Below are 27,119 nucleotides of genomic sequence, written 5' to 3'. Positions count from 1 at the left end.
TGCACTGGCAGAGGAAGGAGAGAAGTTTCCATTTCTCATCTGAAGGGATTTCAGAGTAGCTTCAGGTTGACCGACTGAAAGTTCACACTCCTGCTAATAAGATGCCCTGTATGGAAAACCCTTTCAATAGTTACATATTGGAGTTTATTTATTTGCTGGTGTTTCAGTACAATCTTTCATCTCTCCCTGTTGTGCAGAGACCAAATATAACCTCCTCCTTCTCTCAAGGTCCTGTTTTACCATGAAATGAGTCCTAAAGGCTGCTGACTTTCGTCAGCTTACTCAGTTGTAGACACCTCAAAGTGTGTTAGATAAAAGCTGTTGATGTTGTGCCCTACTGAAAGGTTTGTTTAATCTTAGAACTTGGTACCACCATCACTCCTTTGCGCAGAAATGGAAGAAGATGCTGCTCTCCAGAGCTTTGGAGGATAGAACAACCTCTCAAACACTTGGTTGTTTCTCCTAATGCCAAGAGAAGCCTAAGCAAATACCCCAGATACAGCTCTGAGGTGCCTCAAGGTAAATGCCACAATAACACCCACCAAGTTCATGTCTGAGAGCTGATGATAAGCTCACATCCTTTTGGTTAACAGTTTCCGAAGCACATGAGTTACATAAACCCTTGAGTTTAGTGTCAGCATTATTCTGAATAGCTGCACTAAAACCACAGCAGCATTACTGGAAAGTCTCTCCTGGGCACTTCTCTGAACCCTCCCCATGATTACTTAAGCTCACACCATCTTACAAACATACACTGTGTTGTTTCACTTCTCACTCCTCTGCACTTTCCTGCTCCACAACTTTTTCATGGCATTTTTCACTTCTTTGTTTTGGAGGGTGTAGATCAAGGGGTTGAGCATAGGTGTGATGACGGTGTAGAACACAGAGACTGTCTTGTCTGCTGAGAAGGTGGTGGAAGGGCGCATATAGATGAAAATGCCTGGTCCAAAGAGCAGAACTACAACAGTGATCTGGAAAGTACACGTACGGACAGCTTTAAGATGCCCTTCGAAAAAGCACACCCTCAAAGAAACCAAGACAACAGTGTAGGACACAATAAGAACAATGAAACAGCCCAGGGAAATCACACCACTATTGGCAATCACGCTGACACCAATGATATAGGTGTCAGTGCAAGCCAGCTTCAGTAAAGGGTGAACATCACAGAAATAGTGGTCGATCTCACTGGGCCCACAAAAAGGCAGCTGAATGACCAGCAGGGTCTGCACCATGGAGTGTACAAAGCCTCCCACCCAAGAAGCTGCCACCAGCCAGGTGCAGACGCGTTTGGTCACAATATTTGTGTAATGAAGCGGCTTGCATATAGCAGTGCAACGGTCATAGGCCATCACTGTGAGAAGGAAGATCTCAGTGCACCTGAAGAAATGGCCCCCAAACAGTTGAGCTGTGCAGCCCACGAAAGAGATGGTCTTCTTCTCAAGAAGAAGGTCATAAATGAGTTTGGGAGCTATGACAGTAGAGTAACTGATGTCCACAAAAGACAAGTGGCTCAGGAAGATGTACATGGGAGAGCTCAGCTGTTCACTCGTTTTTATAGTAATAATGATAAGCAGGTTTCCAAGAATGATAGTGACGTAGAAAGTTAAGAATAACAAGAAGCAAACTTTTGCAACTCTCTTATCTTGTGTCAGCCCATGGAGGATGAACTCTGTCACGTTGTTTGCTTTCTCCATAGGTACCACGTAGACAGGACCTGAAGCACAGAAAAGACCAGCTATGGCATTAGACATGGGACATTATCACGCATACACAGTGACAACTGCTATGTTAAATACGTTTAATGTTTCTCCTTTGCTGTCTTTTGGGGACAGTTTCCATTTAAAGACAATGCTTTTCTCAAGGAATAACAGTCGATATCCAAATCAGAATGTATTATTGACATATATAATAATAATATATATAACACAACATAATAATATATAACAAGCTCAGGTTATCTATTTGAGAAGAGTGGTAGAAATAACACCCTCAAGTTCTCGCCTTTGCCTCTTTTAAAACAGAAGACTAATTACAAAGTCCTCTGAAGACTCACTTTAAACCTATAATGTTGATTTAGGAATAAAAGTTGACTGAAAGAGACAGTGTGGCTCTAATTCCAGTCTCAACACTTTGATCATGGCCTGATGAAGGTCCTTGCACAGCGATTGTACTTTCCTTTTCAGTCCTCTAAAGGATTGCAACAGAACTACTCCTTACTATCCCCCTGCGACAGACCCGGATAAGTTCAGCCACAGAAAGAGCTGGCCAGTGTTTTCTTAAACCACCTTTCTTACAGCACATAAATTGACTAATTGGAGCTAATTTACATTAATGGCACATTAGCGGGGCTCCTATACCTCACCCAAGCCCAGGACTTAGTGTGGAATATCTCATAAATACACCTATAGTGATACCAGGGTAACGAATGTATTGCTGGTGACCTTGCTTTACTCAAAAACACCCATGAATCCACCTCTGTGGCATTCCCATGGACACAAGTATCATTAGTTCAATGTATATATGAAGATAGAGGAGGTAAATATGTAATAACCTTGACTGTGATATCATCAAGCCCTTTTGGGTCTGAATTCTATTTGACAACCACATAATGCTCAGCTCTTTCTCCTGAGCTCTCTGCCTCACCTCCCAGCTATTGCCCAACTAGGGAAGCAAAGGGAAGGCTCTTCAGTGTCTCCATCCCTATTTCCATGCCTCTCCATGGGAAAGCATTGTGAAGAAGGCCAAAGTGTGCATGTCATGGCTATATGTGACATGTCCAACTCAGGCAAAGTAAGACTGAGCACATGGGAAGTGTCCATCAGCTGCCGAGCCCTCTCTGTAACACTGACAACATCCTTTTCACAGATTTTGTTGGAAAGAACACATAAGTGGGGGAAAAAGCAAATAAAACATCAACTAAAACAAAAGCTGGAAAATATATAATGGAGTGTTTTCTAATTCATAAAATGGACCACACAAAATTCACTATTTTCATAGGCAGGATTTCAGTCACTCTTGAACAGAACAAAGGAACGATACTTACACAGTTCATATTTGCCAGCCTCTGAGCATTGCTCCTCTGATGACCTCCTCTGACCACTTTTAGGTGGCTTCATCAGCACGTCTCAGCTGCAAGTTGTGGCTGCTGGTTCTGAAACCTAGAACGGCTGAAAGAGCAGCTTGGCTATCTGCATTCCTCATTCTGCAAAAAAAACCCACAACACCCAAGAGCACCTACACAAACAATTGTCTCTCACCAGGTGGGGAAATGGTAGCAGATATATTTAAAGTAAATCACACAGCAGAGGCACAAGACTATCAAGAGTAATGAGATCCCAGAGGCATACGAAGCTTTATCAGAAATCGTCAGTGGACAAGGAGCTAAGACTTGTTCTTTAGATATCTATTAGGGTCATCTCTTGAGAGTAGTGTTGGAGTGTGGTCACCTCAACTCTTACACTGCACATAGGTTTGCTTGTTTGCTTCTTTGTTTGCTGAATGGCTTTTCAATGCTGTCCAGATAAATAAGCTTTATTTACTAGTGGATATGTATTTGCTCTGGAAGCATTTCTGGTTCAAATAACCAGCACATCTCACCATTTGCAAGCTTTATTGTCCACTGCCATATGAAGACAGGCTGAGAAAGTTGGGGCTGTTCAGCCTGGAGAAGAGAAGCTGTGTGGAGACCTAAGAGCAGCTTCCAGTATCTGAAGGGGGCTATAGGGATGCTGGGGAGGGACTCTTCATTAGAGACTGTAGTGATAGGACAAGGGGTAACGGGTTCAAACTGAAACAGGGGAAGTTTAGATTGGATATAAGGAAGAAATTCTTTACTGTGAGAGCGGTGAGATGCTGGCACAGGGTGCCCAGAGAAGCTGTGGCTGCCCCATGCCTGGCAGTGTTGAAGGCCAGGTTGGACAGAGCCTTGGGTGACATGGTTTAGTGTGAGGTGTCCCTGCCCATAGCAGGAGGGTTGGAACTGAATCATCTTAAGGTCCTTTCTAACCCTAACTATTCTATGATTCTATGATTTATATTCACCTTACCTTTGCAAACAAATATTCTTGGCATAAAAATGTCCCTTACACAGGACATTTACGTAAATTCTGCTTTCTGTCCTAAGCTAACATATCTCATACACATTCTCATTTCTTCTTAACTTCTTACCATTGCATGTTGCCATCACAAAAGAATATCACAATTGTGCTACAGACTTCATTTCTTAGGCTGCTGCTGTACAAATTTGAAACAAGAAGTACAACAGGAAATTACTTCAAACATTTAGAAAGGTTTGTGGCTAGTCCTCACTGCAGGTGTTTTTACTGATACAATGCAAAACACAGAAGCAACTCTTTAGCCTGAGTAATAAGTTCTTATAAGAATTCTTACTGAAGTGTAGAGTAGCTTAATGTTGTTTTCAGTGACACCTTCCGTAAGCTACAGTCAAATATTTGCCCAGCAGTATCCAGAAATGAGAACTCCAGAAGAAAACAACTTGTGTTCATTTCTAAAGCATTAAAAAATAATCTATTTTTAACATATATGTGTATATATATAATTTTGATTAAAAAAAACAAACACTGGTGTTCATCTCCAAAGCATTAACACAACAATCTATTATACATATACACATACATATGCAATTTTATTGATATATAAAAAAAGTTATAAGCCCTAACTTGGGCTTCAGAACACCTTGTGACGCTGAATCCTACTTAAGTCATGTTAATGCGTAACACGTGATGTTGATAGGGAATGAAAGTGAAGGAATCAAAGTGCTTCAGTTACTTTCGAATGGCATGAAGCAAGTCTTTCCCTTCCTCACTCAGCTGATTTGGTGGCTTTCTGCTGGTAAGGTAGGGGCTAGGGTCTCTTGTCTCATTGTGGATCCTCATGTGGAGATCCTGAGCTGCTACAGCTTATCACCCTGTGGCAGCTTTGCCTGGTTTGGTCTTTCATCCTGACGATTCTTCTCTTCCCTCCTGCAGTAGGAGTATACCAGCTCTTTCCCATGGCAAACACACTTCTTCCCTTGTGTGGATGTGTAAACGTGCTTTGTTGTCTTGGAGTTGTATACTGGAATAGTTCTTAAACAATTCTTTTTCTTTTTCCATTGATACATGGAATTGTGTCTCCAAATGCCATGTTTGGTCCTTCATTTCTTACAGTCAGCAAGATGTCCTTCATTGAATCAATGATTCTGTATTAGAATCATAGCATGGTGAGGGTTGGAAAGGACCTTAAGATCAACATTAAAACACCCGAGTCAGAGCTGAAGGGTAGAGAGGGTGGTTGGAAGGATGACATCAGTGATAGGTGGAGTAGATAGAATCATAGAGCAGTTTGTGTTGGAAGGACCCTTTGAAGATCTTCTATTCCAATCACCCCTGCCACGGGCAGGGACATCTCCAACTAGACCAGGTTGCTCAAAGCCCTGTCCAACCTGGCCTTGAACACTGCAGAAAGCATTTGTTGCACTGGAAGGGGAGAAGCTTCCTCTCCTGTTGCCTGCATGAGCAGATGACCCAGCTAGCACCTAATACCAGGTTTTTACTTGCTGATGTATGATTTCAAGATATCACAATGTAGTTCTCATAAAAAGGCATTACTTGAAGCAGAAAGGGGACTCGGTTTCCAGCATCAGTTGGCCATGATCCTCTCCTTCCCAGCTGAATGGATTACGCAGCAGATGAAGTCCATTCTGAAGTTTATCCCTGAGTAATGGGATGCTCTACCTGGATACCATTCTCAGTGGTTTTGATGGTAATTATTTAAACACTGGTGTTTCGGTTAGTGCTCAGGAGCACCAGGTCTGCCCCTGCCCCAGCTGACAAGAGAGTAGAAATGGAATGCCTGCTCAGCACAGAATTCACAATGTCCTTCAGATCAAAAGTTTGACTTCCACTATCTTCCAAACTGGTATTATAGTCTATGATTCCTAACTACAACAGGAACTAACAGCAAGATTTTCCTCGAAAGGCAGTTCCTGGGGAATTTCCATGGCAGATATTTCCTTTGGGAATGTTACTGCAGTTCTATACCTTCCCATTTTCACTTCCCACTTTTCTACTCCACAGTTTTCTCATGGCAGTCTTCACCTCCTCATTTCTTAGCGTGTAGATGAGCGGGTTCAGCATGGGGGCAATGACAGTGTAAAACACTGCTATGCTCTTGTCCTCCAACAGATTGCTGGATGGACGTATGTAGATGAATGTGCATGGCCCGAAGAACAGAATCACCACAGTGATGTGGGACCCACAGGTGGAGAGGGCCTTGTGCCACCCTATCCTTTTCAAGGAAACCAGGATGACAACATAGGACATGACCAGGATGAAGAAACTGCTCAGAGTTATCATTCCACTGTTGGCCACAATAGCGATGCCCATAGCATAGGTGTCCGTACAGGCCAGCTGTAGTAATGGGTGGACATCACAAAAGTAGTGGTCTATTTTGTTAGGGCCACAGAAGGGGAGCTGGATGATTAGAAGAGTCTGCACTATGGAGTGCATGAAGCCTCCTACCCATGAGCCGATCACCATCCGGCCACACACCTGCCTGGTCATGAGGGAGGTGTAATGGAGAGGTCTGCAGATGGCAAGGTAGCGATCGTAGGCCATCACCGTGAGGATGAAGATCTCTGTGCAGCCAAAGAAATGTACCCCAAACAGCTGGGCTATGCAGCCTACAAAGGAGATGGTTTTATTTTCAACAAGGAAGTCAGCAAGCATTTTGGGAGCTGTGACAGAGGAGTAGCAGATGTCTACAAAGGACAGGTAGCAGAGGAAGAAATACATGGGGGAGCTCAGAGGCTGACTGCTGGTTACGGTGATAATAATGAGCAGATTTCCTGCCACAATAATCATATAGAAGAAGAGAAACAACACGAAACATATCTTCTGCACTCCTGGATCCTCTGAGAGGCCCAGAAGAATGAATTCCTTCACACTGCTTGCATTCTCCATGTTAATCAGTTGGGCAGCAAAATGCCTAGGCACAAGGAAACATAAAGGCAAATGATTTGTCAGTTTTTCCATTATTAAAAATGGATTCCTTATCAAATGGTCACACACACTAAGAGATATACAGGGTTGGTATTTAGTTTGGGGGGGGGGTTGGATTTTTTTCCCTTCCCTTATGTTTTTAATTCTCCTTGCACAAGATTTGAGCCACGCCTGTTCCTGCAGTGCACTCCCAGACGAGTGCACTCTGGGATATGTTCCTCTATTCTGGTCCTCCAGGATTTATGGCTGATGTGCTAAGGATAAGACTAGAGTGCTCACTAGAGGCTCCATAGATGTTTAAAAGCATGTTTGCCCTCAGTGTAGACCAAATCCATAAAAACAGTCTTTGTAACAATAGTGCCTGGAAGAAGTATTCCTTGGAATAATGATTTTTTTTTTTTATTTATATATATTTATTGAGTTGTGGTGAAACCACCTACAGAGAAAAAAATATACCTCTCTGGTGTATGTACATTTTGGAACATGAATATGCAGCTTCATGGGCTGAACTATGAATTCTGGGGAAATTAATAATAATGGCAAAACCAGCAAACAGTATCACATATGAAGATGACCTTTGCAGGTCCTTCCAGTCCAAACTATTCTATGATTCCATGACATGCGTTAGTATTTAGCTTGCTCTAAATCTCAGCAATGTTTCTTTAAGATAAGGGAAGAATGAAAAGATCTTTTCAGAACTCATTGCAGCATTGTATGGCTTTTGCTTTATACTGATTCATGATACCCTCTGGGAGATATTCTGAAGAGTTAATTTCTGGTTAGTAAAACCAGTGTAGCTGGTGGTCAAAGCCTCTCTGCCTCTATTGAAGACTATAGCTATAGCTAAACTAAGGTCCTTTTCAGAACCCTTTCTTTTTCCACTGGCTAAGAGGAGCCTAAGTAAATTAACATCACCAGGGTAAAGTTAACTTCAGGGAATAATCCTGTTTGCCATCTGAAGGTAGGTCAGAGCTTTCATGATGCCATCCTCATTTCTTGTGTATGTGCTATGGCTGAACGTACTTCTACGTACTTCTAGACCTCTACACTTTCTCTGTTCAGAAATTCCAAGGTGAGTGTGGGGCTTCTTTGGTTTGGCCTGTTCCAGTGATAGCCCCAGAGAAGTAAATGTCACTAGTAAATAATCTACATCTTTAAAAAGACTTACTCCTTAACACTGCCAACTTGCCGTTACACACCCAAATATCAGAGTGGCTTTGGTCAGGGAAGCCTGGAAACCACTAGATTAAACATGTTACTGAGTTTAACCAAAAATAAACATCTTTAATGTGAGGCATCCCTGCCCATGGCAGGGGGGTTGGAACTTGATAATCTTAAGATCCTTTCCAACCCTAACTATTCCATGATTCTCTCTCTTAGAAGCAGATTCTCAGCTGTATGGGATCTATCCTGGTATCCAAACATCCCCAGTCAACTGCTATTATAAATCACCTTTGCAAGTCGTGCCCAGTAAAAACACAAGCAGTGATCAGAGCAGCTCCATGGATCAGATCCATGGAATGATTCAGCTAACACAAATTACATAGCACCTATTTGGAACTACAGAAAAATGTGAAACTCTTGTGCAGGCAAATACTGATCAAGCACCCACAGGAAACACTGAAAAAAACAGAATTGCTCTCAAACCCACAAAGTGAAGCCTTGAGAGGAAGTTGGGAAAGTTAGGGACTTTTCCTGTGCTTGCATATGTGCTAACAAAGTAAAAGATATTCAAGAAGGGAAGGTAAAATTTACATGGATAATTCCTTTTCTGGTGTATCTCCAAGCAGTAAGAATGTGATACTGGTTTCTACCTCCATCCCTCCTCTTTTCACTTAGCACTGACAGTTTTCCATTGAAAACAAAAGGACAAAATGGGTATGTATTTATGGCTGTGCAATAGCCAGTGGAAGAGAAACAGCAGGAATCTGTCTGGCCAGAGCAGGATGGGAAGCAAACCCCACCAGTTTCAGTGTCACATTCAGGCAATCTGTGGTTCATAAAGGAGTGAGCAAGAGACAGATGATCAAGGAAAAGTATATTCCTGAATAATGGCAGGTGGGAAATTGCCCAGTGAAAGAAAGTGCATACTTCTGAAAGGATTATAAAGATACCACCCACTCACAACAGACACCTTTACCGTGCATGCGTTATCGTAAGGCCTCTGTCACCACTACCAAATTGCATTTTACAATGCAGAATCATAGAATCCCAGACTGGTTTGGGTTGGAAGGAACCTTCAAGCTCATCCAGCTCCAACCCCAACCCCTTCCACTGGAGCAGCTTGCTCCAAGCCCCTCTGTCCAACCTGCCCTTGAACACTGCCAGGGATGGGGCAGCCACAGCTTCTCTGGGCACCCTGTGCCAGCGCCTCAGCACCCTCCCAGGGAAGAGCTTCTGCCTAAGAGCTCATCTCAGTCTCCCCTCGGGCAGGTTAAAGCCATTCCCCTTGGCCTGTCCCTACAGGCCCTTGTCCCAAGCCCCTCTCCAGATTACTTGTAACCCCTTCAGGTATTGGAAGGCTGCGAAATACGTTACAATATATTTTACAATATATTTCCTTATGTCTTGTAGTCACCTGCATCCAAGCCAGACACATTCACTCTGTTTTCTGCCTTTGTGGGGCAGTTCATGACCAGCCTAAGGCATCTTTTAAAAGATGTGGTGGAGGTGCCAATTTCTTTCTCCTGACTCTAAGAGGATGTCTGCAATGACTGGAAGTTGTGAATGCTCCATCCCTGGCAGTGCTCAAGGCCAGGCTGGACAGAGCCTTGGGTGACATGGTTCAGTGTGAGGTGTCCCTGCCCGTGGCAGGGGGGTTGGAACTGGATGATCTTAAGGTCCTTTTCAACCCTAACTATTCTATGATTCTATGATTCTATGTCTTACATCTAATAGTATTTTTTCAGGGGCAGACTAGAGGTATATGATATAATGCAATCAATTACAAAACAAAAGAAATACCAAGAGGACTACTAGCATTTCAAAAAGGAGGAGAAATTACCAGCATTCTTCCATAAAATCTCAGGGGGTTAATAGGGAACAAAATGACAGAATAACCCAGCCTGGGACTACAGAACCAGTTCTGTACCTGACTCCAACCAAAGAAAGCCACAAACAGGTGATAACTTTAGTGCAAATTCCTTTTTTGTATTTTCACATTTGTTCAAGAAGAAGTGAAACAAAAGAGAAGGAAATTGGGAAAAGAAGAAAGGACACAAAAAGAAAGGAACCAAAGATCTGGAAAACTTACCTCCTCTGTGGCTGTAGATCAAACTTTTTGTGTAAGGGCTGTATGATTCTATCTCATCAACATCTGTCTTCCCCAGAAGGAATGTGTTAGAGCAAAGTGTCTTTAAAGATCACGGAATGGCTTCTGAAAAGCTCCCAACACTTGCTCAGGAAAAGCCTTTTGCTGTGTAATTCCATCTAATTTAGGTTCTTGTTTTCCTGTACAAGTGTATCTTAGTGTTCTCTGCCCATGTGAGAGCTGCTCTGATGGGCTGTCTGGGTTGTGTGGCCTGATTTCTGAGCACTGAATGATGCCTTCACAACCTGGCAGCAGAAGGAAGGCTGAGAAGACAACGCTTTAAGTAGCACTCTTTAACCCTCTCCAAGGAAATCTCTCACCTCAGGGGCTCTTGGGGCTGGAGGAGAGAGGCAAGGAGGCTTAATGAATTGAAGGCATGAAAGGAAGGGGAAAGAAGGAGAGATTAATTCAAAGAAATATCAAAGAAGTAGCCATCAGTCTGTGATAATGATATTATCAAGGCACTTCAGGATTTCTCCAGAAGAAAAGGCAGTCAATGGATTAACTGAATAGCTAAACCACGTAAGCATGGGATGTGACTTAGTCCAGTCAGCCCTTTCCAGAGACCTTCATTAAGCCATGCTTTATGGTTTTCCTAAGTGTAGAGATCTGTTAGATCCACTGCTATGACTTGATAGCATAGAAACATGGTGTGGTTTTGGTTGGAAGGGACATTAAAGCTCATCCAGCTCCAACCCCCTGCCGTGGGCACGAGCACCTTCCACTAGAGCAGGTTGCTCCAAGCCCCGTCCAACCTGGCCTTGAGCACTGCCAGGGATGGGGCAGCCACAGCTTTGTGAGTAATAAACCAATGCTTTTAAATCTTTGTGTATTCCAAAAGGAAAACACAAATCTTGACCTAAGAACAGAAAATCAGAGATATTTCAAGTAGTAAAGAGGGAGGCACCATGCCAGGGTGGTGGTGGTAAAGAGTTACCCATCACAGTTGTCTTTTTAAGGGCAGGTTAAGCACACTGTTCTCAGTATTCTTACGTTAAATTTTCACAGAGACAGAAGATGGCCTGGGTTACTTCGTGATAACCCTTAAAGTCCTACTTTGCATGAAATTTCACCACTGGTCTCCCATTGAATAAAGCCTCTTGCAAGAACTTGCACGTTTTAGCAAAGGTTAGCAAATTACAGAATCAGGAAAGAAAAAATCCTTCTTTTAGAAATGGGGAAACCAAGGGAGGAACTTGCCTGTTTTATGTGTATGGAAGGCAGATAAGTTGAGTCTTTGTCACTCCAGGCTTTCCTATGGAAAGAAATAGATCTCTCCAGGAATTGATTCCCCTGATCTACCTCAGACCCAGTTTTAGGATAAGATTAGGTCTGAAGTAGACATCTAGATTTTGAATATAATAACTTAGGGCAGACAAAGGCCACATCCAAACAGCTGCAATCAATGGCTCAAATTCCAAGTGGAAACCAGCAATGAGTGGTGCCCATCAAGGGTCTGAACTGAGACCAATACTATTTAATATCTTCATCATTGATATAAACAGTGGGATCAAGTGCACCATCAGCAAGTGTGCAGATGACACCAAGCCGAGTGGTGCAGCTGATATGTTTGAGGGAAGGGATGGGATCCAGAGAGACCTGGACAGGCTTGAAGAGTGGGCTCAAGAGAACCTCATGGAGTTCAGCAAGGCCAAGGTGCAATCTCCACTATCAGTACAGACTGGGAGATAAAATGAAAGAAGCTAAAGATGAACCATCAGGTATCTGGCCTGCAAAGCTGTTTTGGGGCAGATCTGCCAGTTTCTCTACCCACAGACACATGTGGCAGCAATTTGGCTGGCATCCTATTCCTCTCCTTTTGTTTCCCTAGACAAACAGACTAGCAGATGTGACTTAATGCACAAGCCCAAATCAATAGTTGCTGATATCTCCTGTTGCAAAACAGTTCCTATAAGGATGTGCATACTGCCAGGAAAGAAGAAATGTCTCTGTTTTCACTCATTTCATTAGGCACGTGGATCTGACACCAGGATAGTGGAAGCTCATCACATGGAGGGTCTGTGCATGGTGAGATGAGTGAGGTTGTGTGGATGAGTGGTGAATGCTGGCAAGGGGTTGTTTTGATAGAGATAGGAGGTGGTGATGAAGCATGAGTTTGTGTGGACCCTGCTCCAGGAAGGGTTGTGTGAAGCAATAGGGACTAAGTAGAGTGATAACTTGCACTGGGAGAGTCTGTGGGTTAGATAAGGATACTGTTTGGGTGTGTTAAGGCCTGTTCAGCAGGGCCAATAGGTCCTTGGGGAATGAGAAGCTGTGCTGAGGCAAGGTATAATTTTGTACAGACCATTCTTGCTTTCTTTGCATTGTGAGACTAGCTGAAGAAGGGAGAAGTAGTAAAAAGAAAACGCATTTCCAGAGCCATGACACTGACAGGCTCTGTACAAAGAGGGAAGTTGCTCATATCTAAGTGACCACACACCCCAAACTAGATATTTCCCCAACAGAATGATTGGCTGGCTGTCAGATGTCGCGTTGTAAAGACTGTGGCTTTTTAAATAGTTTCTAACTCTCCCAGCACTTGTGTGACACAAGGACTTTATCTGGACCAGAAGTGACAGAATTCCAGTGAAAATTTCACCCAGAGGATCCACACCAGACAGCTGCTGCAGATCAGTCACTGAGATTCCAAGTAACCCACAAAAAGGTGAGAAATTCCTAGATGGCATCTTTGCCACTGCACTCTGTCTGGTGCTTTCTGTTGTGCTTTTGGAGTGATGGTGAGGGTAAGGAAGGAAGGAATGAAAGACAAGGAGGAAAGGTGATCAAACATTTTCTTCTGGTTACAAATTTGCTGTAGGTAAGAAATGGTCTTAATCATTTTGAAGGTAACCAGAGCTTCATTCTGGAGACCTTTTTCCATGAACAAGTGCTATTGAATTGCTCTAAATACACCTCTGTACTAGATGTCATTATTCAGAAACAGAGATTAGCAGGTTTGGTCTTAGATGGTGACTTAAAATTGGCTAAGAAAATACAACAACAAAACTTTCTGTCCATTGTCTAAAATGTCTTTGTGGTGTTATGGTTGTTCAGCCTGACATCTGCTACAAGAACATGGTACTCAGCAAGCAAACCACAGGAAGGATGTTTCATATTAAGAGAGAGAAGGACCACTTAGACTCAGTCTGCTGCTGTTTGATGCTAACTTTCACTCATTAGTTTCATCAAGGAAGCAGGCTCAATGTCTTGAATCTGTCTTAGAGACAAGAAAAAATGAGGGTGTCCACTAGTGTCAGTCTTTATGTAGGTGTGCTCGATGGCACAGAACCATTTCTTTTAACATTAGGAAATACACTCGATGAGCTTAAGTTAGCCAGTTAGATTTGTCATTCCCTGAATGCCCAGTGGAGAGATATCCTACTGGAGGACAGGTATAACAGCCTTCTGGAGATGACTGCACAAGGGAAGCAGAATAGCTTCATTCCTCAAATGGGGACCACATCAGAAAGCTGGAGTGGGCTTAGAGAGAGCTTAAGTGACACTCAGATGTTCATTTCCTCTTCAAACCAATTGTGACTTTGTTTTGGGTTACACCAATAGCTTGTGGCAGAGATAGAGCTGCACTAGAGATTCTGGAGGCCAGGAAACCACTTAAACACTGGGTCTTCCTTTCTTCTCACAGCATCAAGTTCTGCTGATCTGCTGCCACCCCAAAAGCAGGTAGCGAGGAAGCAAACAAAGTCAGAAGAATGTATCTTTCCAATTTACTTGCTGCAGATGTGCAGGGAAGAGGTAGCCTTGGAGAGGTGTTGGTCAGCAAGTACACTGCTCTCCCCAGATAAGGAAAGAGATGAGTTTGAACTCAGGGATGTTCCTGTCATGAAACCGTACTACAGCAGACTGTCCATGCTGAAGGAGATGGTGTTATTTGTTTTCCATAGTCCCTTTCAGTGTGTATTAAATTCATTGAATTTAATCATCTGAGTCACAGATTGGTTTGTGTTGGAAGGGACCTTAAAGCCCATCCAGTTCCAATCCACTGCCATGGGCAGGGGCACCTTCCACTAGAGCAGGTTGCTCCAAGCCCCATCCAACCTGGCCTTGAACACTGCCAGGGATGGGGCATTTACCACTTCTTTGATTCAATCTGTCATATTTTGCGTGCTTATGGGAGTCTGTCTCCATCTATACCACAGCATTTTATGGAAACAGAACAGCCTGTTCGTGCTGATTGGACTGTTCAATGAGTCACATCTTCCCAGCTCTCCCCATTTTGTCTTGTTCCTCTCTTCTTTTTAACTAGCTCCTGCTGTCGCTCATGATACTTCTTTCCCTTCCCATTCTCTTTCATATCCCAGTATCATACAGGAAGAAGCAGGGTGAACCACCCCAGGGAATGAGGTGAAATAATTGAGCCATAATTCCAATGACCTGACCCCAATGAGGGGAATTTTATCCCACATGCAGTTCTTAAAGTTTCCTTCTGAAAATTAAGTTATTAAGGGCTGACTCCTCAGATTGAATTACTTATTTTCTGTACATAGGGCTCAAGAGAACAAACCAACCACATTAAACTACACTCACTCAACTAGAAATCAATCATTGACATAAAAACCTACAAGCTATTTTGAGTACTCCCTAACATGTTTTCTGGGCATGGACAAAACTCAATCGGATTTCATGCTGATTAAACTTGTATGCTGATTGCCTACAATTTTCACACCCTTTTAACAAGATTTGTCACCTAATCTTAGCGACAGGAAGGAAAGACAGCTATCTCGTTGTTAACACTGGATTTGCTCTTCTTATTCACACAAGAGGTACTTTTCCGACATGATTCATCTCAGCTGTAATTGCTTTTTTAAGCTATTTGTTTCCCAGTACCGACTGCAAAAAGGGCCCTCAGGAACTGAGTTTTAAGAAGGGACAAACAGTGTAGTTTAACTTTTCCTACATGTCATATAGAATTTGGGGTCAATGCTTTGAACAGTGCATTAGAGCTCTGTGTTCCAAGTCCAAACACAGCAATCCCTCCCTAAATCAAGCTCTGGCGACAAAGAGATGAACCAAATCCAGAAACACCATCAGGTCACCATGAGGGAAAGCGACACCAGTTACCTCTCTCCTTTCTGCTTACAGGTCTGTCTGAAATCCCTCATGATGAGTACTTCAACCATGTCAATCTTCCTTCCAACTGCAAGCAGTCAGGTTCTTGGGACTAATCAGAGTGTGGCTGTGGGAAAGACAGAGCCATCCTATGCTGTCCTCAAGTTCATGGAGAGCTTCTGCCTCATCAGTGCTGCCTGTGGCATGGTGGGTAATGGCATGGTGCTATGGTATCTTGGCTTCCGCATCAGGAGAAACCACTTCACAGTCTACATCCTGAACCTGGCTGCTGCCGACTTTGGGTACCTCCTCTGCATTGCCATAGAGACGGTTCAGTACCTGATGCAGTTCAACGTGGGGGTGCAGTTTGGGATATTCCTCTTCCTGGATCTTTTCATGTATGGGACTGGCTTGTACCTCCTGACCGCCATCAGTATTGAGAGGTCCCTCTCTGTGCTTTGTCCCATCTGGTGCAGAAGTCACCGCCCAAAGCACTTGTCTGCCATCATCTCTGGCCTGCTCTGGGGTATCTCCCTGCTGCTGAACACTCTTGGGTATGTTTTGTGTTCCGTGCACCGCTCTGCTGGGACCTGCCAGATCCTGCTCATCACCATTGGAGCCTTGGACTTCATATTCTGCACACCCCTCATGCTGCTCTTCAGCCTTATCCTCTTCCTTAGAGTCAAGTGCAGCTCCCAACACCTCCGAACGGGCAGGCTTTTCACCGTCATCATGCTCACCGTTCTCTTCTTCCTCATTTTTGCTGTGCCTTTGAGTATCCTGATCCTCTTTGACTTCTTGGGCTACAAATTTCTCTACTCCCCAGAGATCGGTTTCGTGCTGTCCTGTGTGAACAGCACCCTCAACCCTGTCATTTACTTCCTGGTGGGAAGCTACAGGGATCGGAGAATCAAGTTTACCCTCAGGCTGGCATTCCAGAGGGCCTTTGAAGATTCAGCAGATGACAAAGATGAGCGGGAAACCCATGACACAATCACTATGTCTTCCTAAACCCATCCTGTGCATAACAGCAGCACTGGTCTGGAGCTGAGGGCTGAAGATCTCTGAGATATTGGGGTGGGTTTATCTCACATGACCTCCAGTATCTTCATTGTGGATCTCCAGCCTTTAGCTAATTATTTTAAGCTCCATCAATGGTCAGAGAAAACAAATAAACATCTGGACCACAGAGTTTACCTGACCTCTGTTAGGACTACATTGAAAGTATCTATTTCTCTTCAGTGCCCATTAAAGGATTTCAGCTTGGTAAGGTAGAATATCTTGGTGTCTGCATTACATCAAAGGAATCCCACTCAGAATTTGCAGTTCACTCAATAAATCTCTGTCTTTTAGAGTACAACAATATCAAACTCACAAATTTCAGTCACTTTTTACTCAGGTCTCTGAAAATGAGATAGGAACCTATCCTCCTCCTGTTGAAATCAGCCATGAAATTCCTGGAAGGACTCTATCTATCTCACTTCATGTTAAATACCTGTATCTCAGCCACACATGTCATTTTCTGCAGCTCATAGGGTGCGCAATTCTTTGCTCTCTCATGCTCATTTCAAATGGTGAAATGATTCATGCCCTGGAAGTTCCTTTCTTCTATTAGCAAGGGAAGTTTCCATATACCACGGAGTTGTGATGCAGTACGAAGGGGCCCCAGCCCCTACCAACTTGCCTTAAAACTTTATACACTGAGTTGCATTCTCCCTTTTCTTGTGTTTCAAAGAAATACAGGACTGGAGTTGCATATTACTTTACCTTCCTCCAGCCCAAGAAGGAGTATCTTCATCTTACTAACTACAGCACGCATTGGGTTGTTATTCCTCCCTTTAAGAAGGACTGATAAGAACCCATGGCTTCTAACATCCCCTTTTACTGACAGAATTAAAATCAAGGGTAGAGGAAAAAAATAAGAAACAGAAAAAAGGTAAATGAACACCACAATTTGCAACAAATTATTTTCTAGACCCTTGAGATGAAATATGTGATTATTTGAAAGGGGGTACTATCAGACTACCTAACATTAGCACTTTTAACCAGACTATATAGGAAAAGGCAACACAGGTCATTTTCTTTGAGAAACCCTCCAGATTTCCATTTCATACCTTCATTTGTGAATACTTTCCTAAAGGGAAGATGCATTCTTCTGTTGTCTATTATCTTTATCTTGTTGCTTTTTGCTTCCTGTTTACAGTTCCTGAAAGCTGAAATTTGAGTTCCATTTCCAGTATTCTTTAATGTTCTGCTCTTCTGCAATGTACATACAGTTGATTCAGATTAGGGCTGTGTCATCAATTATTTTTAGTAAGGTGGTTTATTTTCCTTCTAACTTCTACTGCTGAGGGGAAGAGAGTATCCCTTTATCAGAAAACATGTTCTAAGTGTTTCGTTTTGAATGTCTGTAATGATTTTATCACTGGGAGAACTGAATCTTTTTGTTATTGTAAAAAATAATAAACCCCTTTTTTTTAAAGGAAAAACAATTTGCATTTAAAAATATTCTTGTGCTCAGAAGAAGCCATCAACTGATAAAACCATTTAAAGTGTTATAAACATATAACCCTTTCCCTCCTGAGTTTGTCCTTAAACATACCCAGTGTGCAGCAGTTGATGTGAACACATTTTACACATCACATCAATGTGAACACTTTACTTCCAACCTTGGACCTTTAAAAGGTGATGCCTGCATAGAAACACCATCATAGACACCCTCAATTGTCCATGATGAAAGACTAATGTTCTTATGGCTGGCATCTGCCAGATATTTGCAGGGAAATGAAAGAAGGGATGAGCTTCTGGGGCTGATGGTGGTGCAGAAGAGCTTCAGAAGCAGCTGAGGAAGGCACGCACCACACAGTCCTGCACAGTAAAGGAGTCTCAGTGAGGCCTGATATCAAAAGGTGTTACCTGGTGCAGATTAGACTTTTCAGACGCTCTCTCATGGCATCTGCTTCAAATCCCTGTGGGTGTCCCATGAAGCCCTGGCCAGAAGAAATCCAGAGCATTTTTTTTCTGGAATCACAGAGGGGAGGCACAAGGTGTTGGAGAACACAGGCAGGATTATTAGTTCTGGTCAAGGACGTCCTCATTTCTGAATATACCTTTATGGCAGAATTCATTTATCCTCATTTTTACTCCTTTCATGCACCTTCAAAAATCACTCACATAGCAGCAAAGGGGCCTTTCTCCCTTCTTCACACCCAGCTCAGGCAGCAGGGGATGCTTTGAGTACATCTCAAACAGTGTGACACATCCCTGCATCAAGGAATTGAGCCAAGGAGAGAGCTAGGCCCAGGCTGTTGCATGGGCTCTTGGACAATCTGCATGGCCTCTGTTATGCCATATTTAATCCTCAATATGCCACCTACTTTGTTTTTTCCCTAAGGGAACAGATGTCATCTGAGGCTAGAATCAAAATGCGAATGCTATTTAAGATGTTAGAATTACCCCAAACTTTAAAGTACAGGTACTATCATTTTACTTTTTCTATTCAGGTTAGTAAAGTGCCACTACATCTCCCCTGGCATTGAACTGGACAGGAATTTGGAAGGTTTGGAAAACAAGGCAGAAAACTTGATGGCATCCAAAGAGAAAGCATACCTTGGACAAGCAGATGAGCTAAGGACAAAAGTGAAGCAGTCATGGCAGGGAGAGGTGATTATTCATTATATCAAAATAATTAAACTTGGCAAATTTCAGGTTAAGCATACTCTGAGAACAGCTCCTCTGAACTCAACCTAACGTCACTATTCAGTGAGGTGACTCCTCCACCGATCTCTGCAGGCGCTATCTCCCACCTTCAATCTTTGTTTTACTGTTCAGGGGGTCTCTATAGCAAAACAAACTCCTTGGAATTCTTGTGATATTCTTTATAGGGTAGTAGATTAAACAAAAATGCTACTATTGGCTGTAAGAAAAACCTCTGGGTGCAACAGGTGGTGACCAGATAAAAACGTAATGGGTTTGATTCATGCCTTGAAGAGAATATCAGGCAGGAAGGTCATGATGAAAATACAGATCTCTCCCAGCTGAGACTGCTCTGGGTATGGTTTAGGTGTTAACAAGGAGGGGAAGATGGAAAAAAAATCAGGAGCAAAACCAAATCAGGAGATCTGACCCTGACTGTTCCATGATTATGTGATTCTATGGGCTCATATCTATGTTCATGGTTAAAACTCACTGTTCCACACATTAGGCAATAAGTTCTGCTGTTGCTGGGCTCAACACTGGACCAAAGAGGGGAATTACTGATGCAAAATGCCAAATAACCTTACTGCTGGTGGGCAACTGCTGTTGCAGTTGAATTTCTAGCACTGTTGATTTCACAGCTTTGAAATAAGACATGAAGTTGCCAATTCCAGTAGCCTGTATGAGGGCGCAAGTGCACCATTAACCATGTGCATGAGGCTGGAAACCTCATCCTTTCAAAGATGATGAAGAAAAGAGAAATGGAAGGGTGCAAACCAGCGCAAACAGAAAAAATGACAAAGATACCCAACGCTAGGCACACAGCTCAACAGGGATCATGGCCATGAACAAGGAGTGAACATAGATGGCTCTGTACGACATAAGGTAAGGTGGAGGGGAAGGGTAAGAACAGATAGGAGACGGAATGCACAAAATCATAAAATCACATAATGATTTGGACTAGAAGGGACCTTAAAGCTCATCCAGTTCCAATAACCTGCCACGAGCAGAGACACCTTCCACTACAGCAGGTTTCTCATCCATGGCCAGAAATCCACGAGGGCATCTCTCTCACAGCTTCTTCAGGCAAAGAGTTCCCCCAAAGCACCGCAACACTCAGCTGCTCAGCCAAAGTACACACATGGGGTCAAGGCCATAAGGGTCTGTTCTGCTGACAGACAGAATATGCCACAAAATGACACAGGCTACCTGTATAATATGCGCAGTTTATTTAACAAGCTCATTAAAGCCAATAAGCGCACTAATGCAATCACACTAACGTGAATTAGGTAAATATCTCTCACTATATACAGTGAATAAGTACAATAAAGCAAATCAGAGATACAGATATGTAACTGAAGTACCGAAGAAACATTGCAATGCATCAAGCATGACTGTATAGACACAGCAGAGATTAAAAAGAAATTCATCACCACTTACCACTGAATCATCATCCAGTCCCACACTTCCAGATGGGAAGCCCCCTTGCAGCTGATGCCAGGACTCTCAGGTCACTGGGACAATTCCTATGCTGTGCGTGCACCTGTAGGTGAGGCTTCTCCCACGGCCACAAGCGGCTCCTGCTTTTATACCCATATCAAAACAACCGGCTTTATGCCAGATCGCGGATTGTGTCCTCATGGGACCATGCAGTTTCTCATGATCTCACCATGGTCCACGCTGAGAGCGTTGGCCAGGCACCCCCGTGTGTCCAAGTATGAAGGTCATAGAACAGCTGCACCCCTCTGCTTCCTGTCTCTTTCTGACAAACAGTCACTATGAACATAAACGTATGTACTCAGCCGAACACACTGTGGCAAACGGCATCCTTTGTTATGTCCCTCAGCCCTGAGAGGGAGTCAACTCTCAGCTATGTTCCCCTTCATGACAGGGTGATTGCAACAGGGAGCAGAGCTCAGGCCTCCCCCTCCCCAGCAGGGCCTTGGGCAGTGCTCTCCATGGGGATGCCCTCAGGCACGGGGCTCTCCTCCTTGCTCCTTCCTCTCTCTTCAAACACTCTGCGCAGGGCGACTTGGATGGAGCCTTGGAAGCGGCGCTGCCGGCAGCTCCCCACCAGGAAGTAAATGACTGGGTTGATGCTGCTGTTCAGCAGAGCCAGCACCAGAGTCACCGTTTCAGGAAATAGAAAACCATAATATAAAAGATTAAAGAAAGAATTTACGCTGAAAGGCATCCCTAAGGCAAAGAAGAAGATGATGTTGAGCACAACAGCAACATAGAGTTTCCCCAGGCGCCGTCTCTGTGAGCCACATCGGAGCCTCGTGACCATGGACACGTTGGAAATCAACATCGTTAATGACAAAATCACGGAACAGACAATGCCCACACTTGCAAAGAGCGTGTAATGTCTTTGACCAAGGAGAGAGCAAACATAATATGACAAAATGAAAAACGCAACGCCGGCCCAGAGCACCCCACTCACGATGCCTGACAAGTGCTTTGGGCGGTGGCAGCGATACCAGATTGGGAAGATGACAGAGACACAGCGCTCCGTGCTGATGGCTGTCAGGAGACCCAGGCTGCTGAGGACTAACAAGTGGCTCAGTAATTCAACTGCATCTAAGAAATCATTGTAGAAAGGAAGAAAAGAACCCAAACCATAACAAATTATTGTCAAGTTGAAAAGCCCCAATATGAGCAGAAAATACAAGAGGAGCAGAGAGCAGTCAGCAACAGCCAGATTTAGGATGTAGACAGTGAAAGGATTCTGCCTCAACCGAAAGCCCAGAAACCACAAGACTATCCCATTCCCCACCATTCCAAACACACAGATCACCATGAGGAAACCTAACAAGGTCATAAATCTGCCCGATGCATATAAACATTCATAATTTCCCGCATTGCTCCAATTCCCATCATGTGTGTAATTCAGAGAGAGGTCTGTTGTGTTGGTCTCCTCCATAGCAAATGACCCTGCTCTGGGCAGCCTCCTTCTCCCTCTGCCACCACCTCCTAGGAGACACAAGCAATGAGAAGGCAATGAGGGCCATCGGCGTTCCCCGCTCTCCCCATCTCTCCCCACAGCCCCCCGCCAGCCCCAGGCTGCTCCAGGAAGGACCCGTCCCCCGGCGTGCCCAGCACAGGCTCCCAGCCCTGCAGGCCTGGCCCTGCCCAGGAGCCATCTCCCACCTGCCCGTGCCCGCTCTCCTACCTCCTGCTGCTCCTGCCAACAGCGCTGCTGCACGAGCTCCAGCACAGGGGCCTCCAGCCTCGGCAGCACAAAGCCTCTGGGGATGCTTCCGTGGCCACCCCGCTCTGCTCTGCCGTCTTCCTCGTGCCTGGGGAGCAGAGCTTTGCCCACACATCACGGCCCGTGCTCAGCAGACACCCCTCACAATCTGCCCACATCGCTCACAGCTTCCCCTCACATGGCCCAAGGGGGGAGATCTTGTCAGCAGGAACTGGGCACGTCACCCCCTTCCTCTCCTGCCCCTGGCTTATCACCGGGAGGGGCTGATCTGTTATGATCCCATGAGAAAGGATCTCAGATTCCATAAAGCATCCACTGAAACATCATTTTCTGCATCCAGAACTCACATGAAGGTGGGCATGGGTCAGATAATCTTGTGTCCCTTCAGCAAGGGGTATGGTGGGGAAGAGATTTGGCAGGGCAAGGGCAAGGCAGAAAGATGAGAGTGAGCGAGATGAGCCAGGGAGCAGCAACAATGGGGATGAACGAGCAGAAACCCCTCAGAAGTCACTGGCACTCTCATGGCCTCAACACTGCTTCTTCTTCCCATCCTCCCTGACGTGCGGAACCACCCCTGCTCATGCCCATCCCTCCCTCTGCTCCCCCAGGCCTGATCCTGAACATCGGATCCCAAGGGAATTCCTTCAGCAGAAGCAGACAATGAGGCTGAGCATGTCCTTGCGTCAACTTGCCATGAGAAATCACCATCCTCAGATAGAGAACATCACGGGGGCTTTGCCCACTGCCTCTAATCAAAACCCTGATGTGCTTGTGCCTCCTATGAGATTACACTTTGTGAGCTACATAGTGCTGCAAATGTGCTTTTATCTCCAAGGGGTTCCTCTCACACGATCTCATCCCTTAGCCTCACAGAGAACGGCATTTTCATGGCTTATTTTTTCTCCATCTTTCATGTGTTTTCCAGCTTTTAAAGACCATTTTCTGGGAGTTACAGCCTGTGCTCGTCATCCCCAGGGCTGGAGACCTCCAAGGTTATCCCTTGATTTCATGTGCTGAACGCATGGTAATGAACAAGGTCCACAGTCTAGGCAGAGCTCCCGCCTGGAGCTGCGGGAGTTAGGGCTTAGAGGTAGACTTGAACCAGGGCTAGCGCACAGGCTGAAGGTCCACCCATGAGAGGGGACGGAGACAGGGCTTCAGGCAGGTACAAGTCCTGCGTAGCCCACTCAAAGCCTGGTTGTGTAGGCCTGGAGCAAGGGGCAGGGGATGAATCAGTGGGTCAGAGCAAAGAAGGCCTGCTGTGGCCTTCAGGGCCCTGGAAGAGAATCAGAGTGCTGCACATGGACAGTTCAGTGCTGTTCAGTCATGCTTCATGAGATGAGGTCCCTTTATCCCCGTTCCCTACAGTTTTGGGAATATAACATGTCAGCTCCTGGTTGTCCTACGATGACAGCATGCGCTTTTATTTCTTCACCTCCGCTGTGAAAAGCATTTCCCTTTACTGATTTCCTCTATGGTTTTGCAGAATCAGATGTCCCCCAAGTATTATGTTCCATGCTTTGACACATTAAAGCAAAGCCTTTACGTCCTGGTGATGTCTCCCAGAAGAAAGATGGAAGAAGTCTTCGAGCACCAGTTTCTGTCATTAGAGACAACAAGCGGAGCCCTCATGCTGCTGCGTGTCTGCAGCTCATTGATCTGCCAGCGTTGATGGCCCCTGGCTCGTCTTTCCCACTCTCACCTTTCTGCCATGCGCCATCCCTGGGAACGGTTTATGTACGTTCATTCCTGAGTTAAAATCCCACCTTTCCCCATGTTAGTTCCTCCAGGAGTGAGTGATCCACGGAACACCCAGCCTGAGCAGTCCCAGGCCCGTGCCGCACTCTGCATCTGCCGTGGCCATGGAGAGACCTTCTTGGCTGATGGCAAGGGAGGAGCCTGCAGGCAGCTCACCCTGCGTGTGCTTGCCTGTATCTGAGACTGCTGCCACAGCTCTCACGTGAGCATCCTTTTTGCTTGGCAGTAGAAAGAGCTGACTTCTTCTTTCTGGAACCCCCGTAACAGCTCTAACACCCAGAATGGGATAACATTCCATGGACAGGATATGGCTGTTTGATGGTGTAAGATCCTGGGTTACCGATACCTGAAAGCTCATGAGTTTACCTTACCCATGCCCTCACTTCTTGAGAGTTCAGGATGTAGAAAATACTCTTTCAGTGGGTGTTTTATGGAATCTGAGATCCTTTCTCATGGGTTCATAACAGATCAGCCCCTCCCGGTGATAAGCCAGGGGCAGGAGAGGAAGGGGGTGACGTGCCCAGCTCCTGCTGACAAGATCTCCCCCCTTGGGCCATGTGAGGGGAAGCTGTGAGCGATGTGGGCAGATTGTGAGGGGTGTCTGCTGAGCACGGGCCGTGATGTGTGGGCAAAGCTCTGCTCCCCAGGCACGAGGAAGACGGCAGAGCAGAGCGGGGTGGCCACAGAAGCATCCCCAGAGGCTTTGTGCTGCCGAGGCTGGAGGCCCCTGTGCTGGAGCTCGTGCAGCAGCGCTGTTGGCAGGAGCAGCAGGAGGTAGGAGAGCGGGCACGGGCAGGTGGGAGATGGCTCCTGGGCAGGGCCAGGCCTGCAGGGCTGGGAGCCTGTGCTGGGCACGCCGGGGGACGGGTCCTTCCTGGAGCAGCCTGGGGCTGGCGGGGGGCTGTGGGGAGAGATGGGGAGAGCGGGGAACGCCGATGGCCCTCATTGCCTTCTCATTGCTTGTGTCTCCTAGGAGGTGGTGGCAGAGGGAGAAGGAGGCTGCCCAGAGCAGGGTCATTTGCTATGGAGGAGACCAACACAACAGACCTCTCTCTGAATTACACACATGATGGGAATTGGAGCAATGCGGGAAATTATGAATGTTTATATGCATCGGGCAGATTTATGACCTTGTTAGGTTTCCTCATGGTGATCTGTGTGTTTGGAATGGTGGGGAATGGGATAGTCTTGTGGTTTCTGGGCTTTCGGTTGAGGCAGAATCCTTTCACTGTCTACATCCTAAATCTGGCTGTTGCTGACTGCTCTCTGCTCCTCTTGTATTTTCTGCTCATATTGGGGCTTTTCAACTTGACAATAATTTGTTATGGTTTGGGTTCTTTTCTTCCATTCTACAATGATTTCTTAGATGCAGTTGAATTACTGAGCCACTTGTTAGTCCTCAGCAGCCTGGGTCTCCTGACAGCCATCAGCACGGAGCGCTGTGTCTCTGTCATCTTCCCAATCTGGTATCGCTGCCACCGCCCAAAGCACTTGTCAGGCATCGTGAGTGGGGTGCTCTGGGCCGGCGTTGCGTTTTTCATTTTGTCATATTATGTTTGCTCTCTCCTTGGTCAAAGACATTACACGCTCTTTGCAAGTGTGGGCATTGTCTGTTCCGTGATTTTGTCATTAACGATGTTGATTTCCAACGTGTCCATGGTCACGAGGCTCCGATGTGGCTCACAGAGACGGCGCCTGGGGAAACTCTATGTTGCTGTTGTGCTCAACATCATCTTCTTCTTTGCCTTAGGGATGCCTTTCAGCGTAAATTCTTTCTTTAATCTTTTATATTATGGTATTCTATTACCTGAAACGGTGACTCTGGTGCTGGCTCTGCTGAACAGCAGCATCAACCCAGTCATTTACTTCCTGGTGGGGAGCTGCCGGCAGCGCCGCTTCCAAGGCTCCATCCAAGTCGCCCTGCGCAGAGTGTTTGAAGAGAGAGAAAGGAGCAAGGAGGAGAGCCCCGTGCCTGAGGGCATCCCCATGCAGAGCACTGCCCAAGGCCCTGCTGGGGACGGGGAGGCCTGAGCTCTGCTCCCCATTGCAATGAGGCTCCTGGCCTTGGCCCCACCAAATAAACTGTGTGTGCTTTGGCTGAGCAGCCGAGTGTTGTGGTGCTTTGGGGGAGCTCTTTGGCTGGGGGAGGTGTGAGAGAGAGGCCCCGGGTGAGCTCTGGCTGTGTCTCTTGTCCCAGGCCGGCAGGGCTCTGGCAAAGGGACTGCAAAGATGGGGAAGCCAAGGAGGCTCCTGGATGGGTTTAATGAAGGTTGAGAGAAAGAGAGAATAAGATCCAGGAAAACACTGCAATTTGGAGAGTGAGAGAGAGATGAAGGGGAAAAGAAGGAATCATAGAATCATAGTATAGTTAGGGTTGGAAAGGACATTAAGATCATCTAGTTCCAAGAAAAAGTGAGAGTTAGAGAAAGAATGGAAGGAAGAAAAAGGAAAAAATCAAGGAAAGGCAAAAAGAAAAGGCAAAAAGAAAAGGCAAAAGGAAAGGCAAATAGAACGGGAAGGAAAGGAAAGGTAAAGGAAAAACGAAGGAATGGGAAAGGAATTTCCAGGGAAGGCGAGGGATTTGAAGGCAAGGCAAGGAAAACCAAGGAGAAAGGTGAAGGAAAGGGCGAAGGAAAAGGCATAGGGAATGGCAAAAGGAAAGGGAAGGAAAGGGAAGAAAAGAAGAAAGGGAAAGGAGGGGAAGGAAAAGGAAAGGAATAGAAGGGAAGGGAAGGGAAGGGAAGGGAAGGGGAAAGGGAACTGCAAAAGGAAAGGCAAGGAAAAGAAAGAAAATAAGAAGAAAGGGAAAGGAAGGGAAGGAAAGGGAAAGGAAGAGAAGGAAAAGCAAGGGAAGGGAAGGGAAAGCAGGTGAATGGAAGGGAAGGAATGGCTAGGGAAAAGGGTAAGGAAAAGGAAAAGGGAATGGCAAAGGGAAAGGGAAGGAAAGGAAAGGAAAGGAAAGGAAAGGAAAGGAAAGGAAAGGAAAGGAAAGGAAAGGAAAGGAAAGGAAAGGAAAGGAAAGGAAAGGAAAGGAAAGGAAAGGAAAGGAAAGGAAAGGAAAGGAAAGGAAAGGAAA

General features: G+C 45.3%; 5 protein-coding genes across 6 annotated transcripts; 2 read left to right on the top strand and 3 right to left on the bottom strand.

Annotated features, from left to right (window-relative positions):
* Positions 1-764: 764 nt before the first annotated feature.
* LOC133264587 (olfactory receptor 4S2-like) lies at positions 765-1,712 on the bottom strand. Its single transcript, XM_061444416.1, has one exon. The coding sequence runs from the start codon at positions 1,692-1,694 to the stop codon at positions 765-767; it is 930 nt and encodes a 309-aa protein (XP_061300400.1). The 5' UTR covers positions 1,695-1,712.
* A 4,250-nt stretch (positions 1,713-5,962) lies between these two features.
* Positions 5,963-6,974, bottom strand: LOC133264585 (olfactory receptor 4S2-like). Its single transcript, XM_061444415.1, has one exon. The coding sequence runs from the start codon at positions 6,960-6,962 to the stop codon at positions 6,036-6,038; it is 927 nt and encodes a 308-aa protein (XP_061300399.1). The 5' UTR covers positions 6,963-6,974; the 3' UTR covers positions 5,963-6,035.
* Positions 6,975-13,446: 6,472 nt separating this feature from the next.
* On the top strand, positions 13,447-16,430 carry LOC133264588 (proto-oncogene Mas-like). 2 transcript variants are annotated; one of them, XM_061444418.1, is made up of 2 exons: positions 13,447-13,992; positions 15,412-16,430. In XM_061444418.1, exon 2 carries the CDS (start codon positions 15,430-15,432, stop codon positions 16,387-16,389), a length of 960 nt encoding a protein of 319 aa, XP_061300402.1. In that variant the 5' UTR covers positions 13,447-13,992; positions 15,412-15,429; the 3' UTR covers positions 16,390-16,430. The 2 variants fall into 2 exon arrangements, with proteins under 2 accessions (XP_061300402.1, XP_061300401.1); XM_061444417.1 differs by lacking the exon at positions 13,447-13,992 and having other exon boundaries at positions 15,080-16,430.
* A 4,036-nt stretch (positions 16,431-20,466) lies between these two features.
* LOC133264589 (mas-related G-protein coupled receptor member X1-like) lies at positions 20,467-21,878 on the bottom strand. Its single transcript, XM_061444420.1, has one exon. It carries the CDS (start codon positions 21,872-21,874, stop codon positions 20,990-20,992), a length of 885 nt encoding a protein of 294 aa, XP_061300404.1. The 5' UTR covers positions 21,875-21,878; the 3' UTR covers positions 20,467-20,989.
* Positions 21,879-25,185: 3,307 nt separating this feature from the next.
* On the top strand, positions 25,186-26,074 carry LOC133264590 (mas-related G-protein coupled receptor member X1-like). The gene has a single exon (XM_061444421.1). The coding sequence runs from the start codon at positions 25,190-25,192 to the stop codon at positions 26,072-26,074; it is 885 nt and encodes a 294-aa protein (XP_061300405.1). The 5' UTR covers positions 25,186-25,189.
* The last annotated feature ends 1,045 nt before the right edge of the window (positions 26,075-27,119 follow it).

Source organism: Pezoporus flaviventris, unplaced genomic scaffold (genome assembly GCF_033815535.1).
Source record: "Pezoporus flaviventris isolate CSIRO_AGI_PZ_B2104156 unplaced genomic scaffold, CSIRO_AGI_Pfla_v1 ptg000867l, whole genome shotgun sequence".
Taxonomy (NCBI): domain Eukaryota; kingdom Metazoa; phylum Chordata; class Aves; order Psittaciformes; family Psittacidae; genus Pezoporus; species Pezoporus flaviventris.
The sequence above is the reverse complement of the archived record's forward strand: the minus strand, read 5'-3'. Positions and strand labels throughout refer to the sequence as shown.

Coding starts and splice junctions, on each gene's coding strand:
- LOC133264589 (XM_061444420.1), bottom strand. CDS start 21,874: ATGGTGATCTGTGTGTTTGGAATGGTGGGGAATGGGATAGTCTTGTGG.
- LOC133264588 (XM_061444417.1), top strand. CDS start 15,334: ATGAACCAAATCCAGAAACACCATCAGGTCACCATGAGGGAAAGCGAC.
- LOC133264585 (XM_061444415.1), bottom strand. CDS start 6,962: ATGGAGAATGCAAGCAGTGTGAAGGAATTCATTCTTCTGGGCCTCTCA.
- LOC133264587 (XM_061444416.1), bottom strand. CDS start 1,694: ATGGAGAAAGCAAACAACGTGACAGAGTTCATCCTCCATGGGCTGACA.
- LOC133264590 (XM_061444421.1), top strand. CDS start 25,190: ATGGTGATCTGTGTGTTTGGAATGGTGGGGAATGGGATAGTCTTGTGG.